The sequence below is a fragment of the Lepidochelys kempii genome, chromosome 18 (assembly GCF_965140285.1).
Source record: "Lepidochelys kempii isolate rLepKem1 chromosome 18, rLepKem1.hap1, whole genome shotgun sequence".
In the NCBI taxonomy this organism is placed as follows: Eukaryota; Metazoa; Chordata; order Testudines; family Cheloniidae; genus Lepidochelys; species Lepidochelys kempii.
The window spans coordinates 20,999,789-21,011,571 of record NC_136397.1 but is presented as its reverse complement, the minus strand read 5'-3'; the positions used below and the strand labels follow the sequence as shown (position 1 = coordinate 21,011,571).

The 11,783-nt window shown below is 41.3% G+C and overlaps 1 protein-coding gene across 3 annotated transcripts in view; it reads right to left on the bottom strand.

The window, feature by feature from the left end:
• The window catches only part of PRDM16 (PR/SET domain 16), a 434,588-nt gene that overhangs the window by 3,502 nt on the left and 419,303 nt on the right, over nucleotides 1-11,783 (bottom strand). For 2 of the 3 annotated variants that reach the window (XM_073316649.2, XM_073316650.2), the window contains exons 13-16: nucleotides 9,105-9,274; nucleotides 7,452-7,626; nucleotides 3,473-3,703; nucleotides 1,619-1,793 (exon numbers count right to left, since the gene is read on the bottom strand). In XM_073316649.2, the coding sequence (XP_073172750.1) occupies nucleotides 1,619-1,793; nucleotides 3,473-3,703; nucleotides 7,452-7,626; nucleotides 9,105-9,274 (751 nt within the window). The remainder of the gene's footprint in view (nucleotides 1-1,618; nucleotides 1,794-3,472; nucleotides 3,704-7,451; nucleotides 7,627-9,104; nucleotides 9,275-11,783) is intronic. The other variant, XM_073316651.1, reaches the window with a different exon arrangement.

Here is an 11,783-nt window from a genome sequence, read left to right as displayed (position 1 = left end):
TATTGCCTGCACGTAATACATGCAGAGCAGAGAATTTTAAATTGTCCAAGTTATATCATATCTGACAAAATGTAACGTCTTAGATCTCACTTACTACAAAATTACGTTAAAAAACAATCATGTGCCCGATCTAACATTGCCATCAAGAAAAATCAAGTTGTGCCTAAATAGTTAGTACACTCAGCATATTAGTAGAAGGACACAGACAGAGGCATGCAAGTGGCTTGTGTTGAAAGTATAAATGAGCTCTTTTTTTCACTAGAAAAGAACTTCAGTGGTCTCGTCATAGCCAAAATACTCCCTTAAGTGCAGTCAAATCTGTACAAAATACCCACACTTCCAACAGGCAACCCCCACCTCAACTTCCTGGCCCCAGTCTTAAGCAGTCACTATAAAGTAGCCTTAGGGTTTCCAGCACAGTCCCCTTTGACCTTTAATTAAAGACCCACCTCTATTAGGCAACTGCATTTAGTTGCATCTTTGGGTGATCTTTAACATAAATTGTATTATATTCCTGTTGCTTAGAGGAAAGAACGACGCCAAGTACAGTAGCTAATCTCATCCCCAGTAAAACCTGAAGCAGAGGTAAATATACTCAAACCTGCACTGGTATTCTTAAAAGAAGCATTTGAACTATGTGGCCTCTTTTAAGCAGATAAGAACAGATGGTTAATGGCAAAAAGTTTGCAGGTTTTGTGCAGAGTGTTTCTCTGAAGCTTGTCTCAACGTATCCTCTTTGTTCTGGTAATGTGGCTGGACATCTCACAGAACGGCTCCCTCATGAGATCTGTTGCTGCTTTATTTGGACCAGGATGCAAACTTCATGAGAACAGAGCCCCTCATGCCATTTCTGCTTATGGCAAAACCAGCGAGCACAGAGCCATGCTAATTTAAAAAAAAAAAAATTTCCAAGCTCTTTCAAACTTCAGGATTTTGTTTTGAGTTTTGGAAGAAGGCCTGCATCAGCTTCTGCTGTGCCTGAACTGGTATGTCTTTTGATAAGAAGGGGGATTTTATCTTAAAGGTGCAGTGGCATTAGGTTTAAAGCTTAATGCACAAAACAATGGCATTTTCTAAATTTGCTTAAGATGATGCAATTCTCCAAGCAAGTCTAGAAACTATAATTCTGAATCAGATTTTATGTTTTTATTATTAAATCCTGTTATATTTTACTGCTGTTTCAAAGGGCCAGATGCTCAACTGGTGTAAATTGTCATTATTCCAGTGAAACCAATATATTCCAATATATACCAGCTGAGGATTTGGCCCAAAGTTTGTAACAATTGCATTATCATATTTCTATATACATTTCTATAGACAGATACAGATAGATAAACTACATCGCTATATAGCTATAAACCTGCACTCACTCCACAAAGTTATAAGGGTATGTGAAACTGATTATATACAATATGAGTTAACAATTCCCTCCCAACTCCTATTTTTCCTGGACTGCAACATGGTAGCAAACAGATGTGATTTACAAGTTAGTCTTCACCATCAGAATTCCAATTCAGCATGGACAGAACACAGACTTGGCTAAAGGAACCCAGCTGTTTGATAATCCCATGCTAAATGCTGGAGGTAAGCTCGATAAAATGTTCTGTCATATACCTACCTGGTTTTTAGCCTGCCTGTACAGAGTCTGTTTTATTGTCTCAGAGTCTAAGGTGGAATTAAACACATCTTTAACTTCAAATGCTTCCTCGGCTGCTTTGCGAAGATCCAGCCCCTTCCCAAAATTCGGCATCTGCTCCAAATCTAACAAGCCGGCTTCGTCCTCCTCAATACACCTGTACCAATGACCAGGGGAAGGGGTTGACCTGTTGTTAGCTCATCTCACCGTTTACAGTCTAACCAATGTGTGTGTTGCTAACTCAGTGCCTGCATGCACATACCATGGGGTTCTCACAAGCCACATGCATGAAGAGACAGACAGACAGGTGGACCAAAAAATGCACATGATGCAAGGAGCAAAGAAAAAGTGGAATGCATGGTTACGCACGTACATCTCAAGCATTAGTGCTACCATATGTTGTGTGGTTACCATTTTCATTCTGGTCTCCGATTCAGAGATGCCTGATTACTAGCTATTCCCGAAAGTTGGGGGAATAGAGCTACTGCACCAAATTCCCCAGGGTTTACAATAGGCTTAATTGGAAAACACTGACACACTGAAAAAACCCTTTGAATATAATAATACTTTGCATGATATGGCACTTTTCATCCATAGATATCAAAGCATCATTAGTGGATAGAAACCTGTGGCACAAGAGAGGCTAAGATCTATGATTTCAATAGTGGACTTCAATGTTGAGTGCCCAATGTTTTGGACCAACTTTAGATACTTACGGCCTGATTTTCCCAAACACCAACGACCCCAATGGAAGTCAGTGGGAGTTGCAGGTGCTCCTCCCCTCTGAAAATACTGAGAGTCAAAAATAGACTTTTCCTGAACATTTAGGCTTAAAGTAACTTAAATGCTAGAGTGCATAGTGAGTCAATGGCAGAGTGACGTATAGAAGCCTGATTTCCTGCCCTATCTACAGGAGCATACTTTGGATGAACTTTGGCATGCCAGCTCATGGATGCAAAGCAACAGATTTTGTGAAAGGCAAGTCGGTAAGAGAGCTAACAGAAGGAGTGGATTCCATTTTGCACCATTGTTTATATCTTTACAATCAAACACTGCTATAGTTTATTGCGCTTTCTAATGTACAGTTATCCTAGGGTTCTTTCACGCTAATGTTCTACCTCATAGTGTAAACTACGTCTGCAGCAGATAGTTGCCTATTTTTGTTTACACAGCTTTACACTGGGATGCTTTGTATTATCAACCTGGATAGGCACCTGAGTAAAACAGAATACCAATTAAATGTTTCAAAAGTGTCCTTTTTGTACCTGCAAGTGTCTTCCTGGTGGTTTATGAACCAGGGTGCACAGCATGGATGGCACAAAAAGCAAACAAAGGCATGGGGACACATCCACTCTGCCCACACAAAGGCCAGCCGCACCATCTCATCTGAAATTAATGCAAGGCCTTATATCCTGAGACAAGAGGATGCTGCCATTTTGCTGCAGATAACATGGGTGGGGTAGTGGAAAACTGCCATTATCTAGATTTCCTTGCATCAGCTCTCTTTTCACTGAACAGGGTTTTAAAAATTGAGACATTGACACTGTGTCAGGTAGAAGAGTTCATGATACATTGAGGAGGCTGGTTTTTTCATGTGCTAACTGTTTGCCTTTCCCGCTTTGCATTTTTCAGGCCTTGTGTATCTGTCTTCTTATATTTTTGCATTTCAGTTTATTTATTTGTGCTCTCCACCATGGTGAAAATGAAGTTCCTAGGGCAAACTGGAGGTATGATTCATGGTTTGAAAAATAAAGTGATACCACCCATGACCTGCTAATGACACAGGGTGAGAAATCTAACCCCATTGTGCTTCCCAGAGGAAATGGCCCCACCCACCTTTGGGTATGGTCAAAGCTCATGGTGAGGGATGTGGGCTCTTCATCCTCCTCATCCTCAAACGTTCCTTGGGGCTCCGTCGTGGGTGATACTGTTTCATCCTGTGACTTCCCTGTCAAGCTGTCGTCATCTTCCTCCTCCAATTCTTCCTCCTCCTCATCCACATCTTCTGGTTTCTCATTTGCTATCCCATGACACTGGGAGTTGCTATCAACGTCTTGGATTTCTGGCCTGGAATGTTTGAGCACCGGGGAAGGAACCAAGATGTCAGTTGATAGCAGCAATTGCATTGCCATTTTGGTGCAAGATTCAGGCATTTAACCATTTATTTGTTATTTATGGTTCAGAATGGCTGGGGACAGAAAATACCTATTAGATAAGCTATTCCTTACCAATGCAAGATTGTTCTCTACAGTGTCTAAGAGCTAATGGAGTGTGTCAAATATATTCCATTCTTAAAACTAGATTTTGTCCAGCCTGGTTTTAAGTATCTTCACCCTTTGCACTGTAACTTCTGTGGGCCAAAGGCCATGTTTATCTCTGTGCTTATAGTATCAAAATAACCACTCGCCTATCAACAAAGCTCCACATTGGGATAGGTTTCATTACAAACTTTCCCTAACGGCCAACGTACATCTTCTTTTGCCCCATTGCCCCTTGCTATACCCATATGGACATAAGAGTAAGTAAGCTGTCAGCAAAATAAAACAAACCAGGTTAAGAGAACAAGATCCCATTTGGTAACAATATGTAGTTGGAACAGTCTGAGATGCTGCTAGATCGAATGATAGAAGTTTAATTTTAACATCTTCATCAAGAAAGTTTCCACAACCAAATTAATTATAAAATCAGGAACATCATTGTCCTGTTGCTTTTGTCGAATGTAGGTTACACTAATTACATGGAGGTCCCATACAAACATTTTTAGCTTTTTTCTTAAACCAAAACAAAAAAGCTTTCAAACTTGGTATCAGCATTGAATGGTTATTTGTAAAAACAACAGAGCAGCAGGGACATAATTACAACTGGCTCTGGAACGGAGTGACATTTGTACAACACAGAATGTGCTTTTGGGTTCCCCTGTAGATTAAATATCACTCAGTCAAAATAAGATTTAAAAAATTAAGGGGAAACTCAGATGTTTTCCAAGCCCTGGATCTTGTCACTCAGTCTAAACACATCATCAGCATGTTTGTTTTAGAGAATTTTGATCGATTTTCTTTAAGGTACAGGCCCAAATTTGATTCTCCCTCTGGATCAATTATACCAGCCTTCGAAGGAGTTCTCCTCTTGTCTATTTTTTTGTCTATATCAGGCAAGGTTGAAAGATTCCTAATTTCCCTCAGGAAATACAGTGAACCTTCCCCCCCCCCATTTTATTTCCACGTGTGCAATCTAAACAAAAGCTCTGGTGAGAAGTCTGTATCTGAGATGGGGTTACTTTATCTTGCTTTCAGGGCTGAGATGAAGGCAACAGAGTAGGGAACGAAATGGAAAACATGTCTAAATTTCACATGTTTACAAGCATCCTTGGTGAAGTGAAGTGTTTCATTCCACATGTAAAGTTCTAAAAGACTGTCACAACTGTAGCACTGGCAAAGAACACAAGGCTGGCCTGCTGGTAAGTTCAGCGCTGAATGCAGCGTAATCATCCAGCATCAGCACAATTTGTTCTTTGTTTATGAACGCAACAGAATATCCAGGGCTGGGTTCATGAGTGATGGAGAAAACGAAGGGAGCCATAGGAATAGCGCTGGGCAAACACCAAACTTTTTTTCCCCAGGAAAAAATAAACATTTGGCAACATCTAAACATTTGGCAAATTCTGGTCAGTTTCACCTAATTGTTGATTTGGGGACTTCCCCCCTCCTACCAAAAAAGGAAAAAATAATCTGAAAAAAAGGAAACATTTTGATTGGAAATTTTTTTCTATTGAAACATTTCAATTTTTTTTTGTTTGAAACAACTTTGTTTAAAAATTTCTTTTAATTTTACTTTAAATATCAAAAGGGTTAAAGAATAGCAGAGTGAAGAACAGAACTGAAATGTTTCATTCAACCCAAAGCAATTTTTTTGAACTTTTCAGTTTGCCAGAAATTTCTAAAATATTCCTGTCCTATGTGAAACAATTTTTTTTTCCTTTTTGAAATAGCCATTAAATTGAAAATGACGTTATTCACCCAGCTCTACTTGGGAAGGGGGACTCAATGTAGCAGTGAGCCCGAGATGCCAAGTGACTTTTGATGGGAAGGGGATGAAGGGGGAAGTCAAAGGGACAAATTAAGACTTGCTGTGAGCCAGTGCAGTTCCACAGAAGCTAGCGGCACTCACCAGAGGTCTAAATTTGGCCCAAGGAGTGCAAAGTGTGGAAGGACAGAGAGCTCATGTCTATTCTATACAAACAAGCTATGAGAGGTTGAAAAGGGAGTCTGGGTGGGAAGGGGCTTGTTGGAAGCATCTATATGGGGAGAGGGCGATAGTTTTCTGAAGGGGCTGCACTTTGGTGGATCTGGGCCACATTTCCTGTTAAGCCACTGCCATTAATGAGCCTGTTCTGAAGGGCTCTCTTTGATGGGAGGGGGATTTTTTTATGTGGATCATGTTTCAGGTGAAAAGGGTGAGGCCATTTACCTACGTCTGCTTCCATGCTGAGGTCTAAGCTCAGCCTCAGCGATGGAACACAGCACTCGGTTTATTTCCATCCAGGCAGGGTCAAAAACCAAGTCATTACACACGTGGCTTTACTGACACCTACGACGGTACATTCCTCCTCATCCCTGCTGGCAGTCTTGAACCAAAACCCAGATCTGGTGCTTCTGTGCTCCTTTAGCAATCTCCTGGCTTCGGTGAGATGGTCTGAGTGGTTGGAGGGGGACAGTTCAGCAATAACGGATATTTTTAGGTAGGGGAGAATGAGGTTTTCACAAGTCGTTCGTATTGGGGATAACACTGCAGAATACAATCAGCTCCCGCAAAGCTGCATTTGCTCCAAATTTGCCTCCACTAATTGTTCTGTGGCCATTTCCCCAGGCTCGAGTGGTTTCACACTGAAGGTACATTAGGGTATGTCCACACTGCAAAGGAAAACCCGGGGCAACAACTCTCAGACCCTGGGCCAATTGACTGGGGCTCATGGAGCTAAAAATAGCAGTGTAGACCTTCCTGCTGGGATGGGAGCCTGGGCTCTGAGACTTGGTGCCGTGGCTTTTCCCGTGCCGCATTGGACTCTGTGACACTTGGAGCTGGGTGATGAAAGGAATTAAAGATATATGGTGGCCAGGCCTCTGGAGTAGAAATGCACCAAGAGGAGTTGCAGAACTCTCCCAAGAACAATATTGATCCCAGAGGCAAACAAGAAACTAAACGTCTGTGTATCATGAAAGTCAAAGAAGACCAGACTCTTAAACCAAGGCTGAGTTTTGAAAAGTGAACCTCTTGACATATGATGAGTGTCTGATTCTTCCTCAGTAGTGCCCTTCCCCACTGAATTCTGTGCTCATGGGAGGGTCCTCCACTTACACTCGCTCCCAAAGACAGCACTTCCTTTCCTCACACGCTGCACACCAGTTTGAGCTGTACCACTCATTCTGTGACAGGAACTTTGGCTCCTTAGAGACTTAGACTTCTTTTACAGAGCTTTCCAAGGCTTTTCTGCTAACCTGATGGATCACTTGATGGTTACCTGTTCTGTTCATTCCCTCTGAAGCACCTGGCACTGGCCACTGTTGGAAGACAGGCTACTGGGCTAGATGGACCTTTGGTCTGATCCTGTATGGCCGTTCTTGTGTAATTTCTGCCACAAACAGAAAAGAATTGGGACGCTCTGTATAAGGAGTCTAAGTTGAGTGCCTTGCGGGATTCTCATTATTACTCTAATCTCTTCAGACTATTTGAAATCAAGCCCTGAACATGCAGATGGCTGGCCAGCCTTTGAACAGTCTGGTAAGAAGTGTCCATTAGTGTGGCTTTGTTTGTTTACCTTTTATCTGTTAAAGTTGATGCTTGATTCAACTCGCTATTTGCAATAAAATTTCTGATTTCAGAGAAATACGAGTCCTCTTTCTCATCTAAAAGTGCATGGTTGTCTGGCTCCGAGTTTGGGGAGGAGGCACTGGTCCCAAGGTGGTTAGTAATGACTCCAGAGTGCTGGCTCACTGCACAGGGGACAAGGGACAGGAGAAAGAATCAGATATTGCCAACACTGCTCTCAACAGAAAACAAGGAGGAAAATTAACGCAATAAAGCATTTACTGCATGGTAAGAATTTACATTGAAAGAAAGTTTCAGGAAACAAAAATCTTGGCAGAAAAAGTGATATCTTCCAAAAGTGAATGTGCACAGAGAGACATAATTAGTATCTGTACAGGGACGGGAAATATTATTAAGTACTGTTATCTAGCTATCCTAGGTTCTTCACATAGTGCACAGTCAACCTATGGAACTCCTTGCCGGAGGATGTTGTGAAGGCCAAGACCATAACAGGCTTCAAAAAAGAACTAGATAAATTCATGGAGGATAGGTTCATCAGTGGCTATTAGCTAGGATGAGCAGGAATGGTGTCCCTAGCCTCTGTTTGCCAGAAGCTGGGAATGAGCGACAGGGGATGGATCACTTGATGATTACCTGTTCTGTTCATTCCCTCTGGGGCACCTGGCACTGGCCACTGTCGGAAGACAGGATCCTGGGCCAGATGGACCTTTGGTCTGACCCAGAAGGGCCATTCTTATGTTCTTATTTTCTTATCTGCCCCCCCACTACTGCAGTATCTGAGCACCTCGCAAGCTTTAATGAATTTATCATCACAGCACTGTGGGCAGGTAGTTATGGTTCCCATTTGACATATGCAGGAACGGAGGCATGGAGAACTGAAGGGCCAGAATTTTAAAAGTATCTAGGCACCTAAAGGTACAGATAGGCACCTAATGAGATTTTCAAACATGCCCAGGGCACTTTTGAAAAGTCTTATGGGGCTTCAATACCTTTAATAAGTGACTTGCCCAAGGTTACACAAGGAGGTTGGGACAGAGCAGGAAACAGAATCCATGTCTCCGAAGTCCCGACCCAAAGCACTGCACCACGCTTCCTCTCTGTTACTATGGAGTTAGCAGTTCTAAATAATACGTCAAGTTCGTACTGTCACATACACAGTTCAGTATTACTGGCATTTACGGTATAAAAACATTGGAGAAGAAGAATTCATTATAAACTTCTGTTTCTATTTGCTTGTAGCTTTTTGAAGAAATTTCTTCTTGGCTGATAGTTCATATATTGGGTTTCAATACACAGGTTCCTTCTCTCTCTTTGTGGGGTTGGTTTGTTAGATTTTTGCTTATGTGAAAAACAACTTATCTGCTTCCGTTATGTGAGCATCTAAAAATATATTATTTCAGCTTTAAAAAAGTTTGTGTGTGTGTGTGAGTGAGTGAGAGACAGAGATACACAAACACATTTCTTTGTAATTTTAGAAATGCAACATCTAAAATAAATATTTTTCTTTTGCTGACCACTAATATTCATGTACAAGAATGGATATTTCCATGAAGATTCTCACATGTGACCCAGAGTGACTTAAACTGAGGATTTCTCTCTCCAGTGTCCCGAACAGAATTACACAGCAGGGTTGACTCCCTACCTGGCACATTCTCATGTTCATGCTTCTTAAGGTGTCGGTCCAAGTTGGTCTGCTGCCCAAAGCATCGGTTACACAGGTGACATTTGAATGGCTTCTCCTTGTTATGGATGTTTCGAACGTGCCGCTGGAGGTTAGAGGAAATGCTGAATGACCTGTCACAGTATTTACACCTGAAAAATAGAAGCAAATGCCAATGAGTGCAACCGAAGGGGGAAAAAAAACCTACCATCAAACATTGCTCTATAAATCTTTATTTGACTGTGGACCTGGAAAGCATGGGGCATTAATCATCTCAGACAATTCTGATATTAGTATTATTCAAGATGCAGAAAGAAGGGGTTAGGATTAATTAAGAGGTTAGCCAGTCCAAACAAATAGGAACTTAAAAGTAAATAATTACTTTTCCATGTACCACCACAAAAGGAGAATTTATGTCTCTCAGGTTTCTTATTTTGTAAAGAAAGAAGAAGGGGGAGAAGGAGATAGAAAGGAAGAGAAAGAAAAGCCCATTAACTCGTAGATTTACAAGTGACAGTCATTTGGAGATAAAATAGGCTAGTAATTTTTTGTGAAATTTCTAAAGGGCTGAAGGAACAAAGAGGCGCTCGAGGTGTAGGCCTATTAGAATATAATTTAAAATAATTAATTAATATGTATATTGTGGTAGTACCCAGCATCTGCAAAATAATCTCCAGACACAGAGGGAAATGCACTCCCTGCCCTAAGGAGTATATGCAATCTAAAAATAAAACTATGATTTATTTAGCAAATGATCACGCAAACCAGAAATGGCATTTGTAAAGGTGGAGGAAACCTACCCATTGGTGGGAAGTTAGTGAATGTAAGGAGCCATGGAAAAGAGCATTGGGAAAGATTCTCCCTTTCAAATAAGTCTCTGCAGAACCCACAGTTGATGTGTCAGCAGTTCATTTCCAAACTACGCTCCAACACACTTTATGTTCAATGTCTTTGAAACAAAGTAGGAGTATAGAGGCTTTTGCAAATGCAATGGCTTTGTGAGCCCAAACCCTCTGCACTCACTTGTATTGAGGAACAAGAATGTACCTAACTTACTGAAGAGGGCAGCTCTGAGCCACAAGGAAGGGTTTCAATATTGAAGATATCAAATGTTAAGTCCTTTTTATATCAGTCTGAATCTCATCAAGTTTCCTTTCCCCAAGTCCCATCACCACAATCCGCAACAACAGTGGAATTCTTTCTCCTCTGTGGACTTTTGCAAATCGTTTAAACTTTCTGGACCAATTTCTGCACTCACACCAGCATAAATCCTGAGTAACTATACTTACTTTAAAGGGAGTTGCTCTGGATATATACGGGCATAACCAAAAGCAAAATTTGGCCCATTAAACCCAGCTCCTGCAGAACACAACATAAACCCTGCTGTTGGCCAAGTCTTGTTAATTTTCTGAATGTTCCTAGTCCCATTTACTTCAGTGAGAGGCCTTGGGTGTGAGGAAGGCAATCAGGGTTGGACTCGGTTGTACCATTTAGCTCTGAAACTAGATTCAGCCCACCAGTAAGACATAATGTTGTTTTTTTAAAAAACATAAAAGATTCAAATGAGGGAGATGTGGAAGTGTCAAAAATCTATGCTAGGGTGGCACACACACCTTCTGGATGTGCTGCAGCTGTGCCTGTGGCTTGGTCTCTAAAAATATATTCATATTATTGTTGGAAGTAACAGAGATAGACAGTATATATGAAACTCTCCCTCCAAATATTTATGGATTCCACATCCACCTCTGTGTTCCCTACTGTTAAATCACAAATGAGGATCAAGACATTAGCTATAATGTAACTTCATCCTCAACACACGAGGAAACGCACCCAGTCTTTTGCTTTATCACATTTTTTTCAAACTGCCTTTCTCCAAAATTCTTTTCCAAACACATTTCTTTTTTTAACTCAACTCTTACAACATGCAAACTGACTCAGCGATGAAAACAGAGCACGCTGCCTCTTTGGACGCTTGCTTTTGTTGACAACAAGAAAGCCAAAAAACCCATGTTCTGTATTGATGACTCAACATGCACAAGTTTTGTACAGCGCCCTTTCCCTCCCCCAAATTGAAGGGTCTGATTTATATTTATATTGAGCATCTGCGGCTTCTACTGACGCCACCTGAAGATGAGGGTGCTCATGACTTCTTGTAATCAAGATTAAAAGGTCCAAATAACAACATGTCCCGATTATTCCATAGACACCTGGCTACCAATTCTTCCTCTTTGTTTTCTATTCTTTGGAACTATAGTAAGAAAGGACAATTAAGAACGTATGCCTTTTGGCTCATCAGTGTCATATTTTTGTATGTACACAATACCCACCTACACACAGAGCTAACCACACCATAAATAAACAAAGGTGATGCTAAAATTGGCAGGAACCCCCCAATTAAACCAACCCAAAAGCATGTTAAGCCACTCCAAGAAACTCTCTATTAGCTGAATGAACAACTGCCGCTTCCAAAGAACAGGCCGTCACACTGAGAAATTGAGTTCGAACAATGTGTGTGCTGTAAAACAATGGAGAAATTCTCAGAAATTCACAAGGTTTGACTAATCAAGGGATTTGAGGGACGCTGTCCATGGGTGAGAGTGTTTGGGAGGAGGGAGGGGCACACACACCATAGCTCTGGCAGTTCCCACAGTGGGTATGACC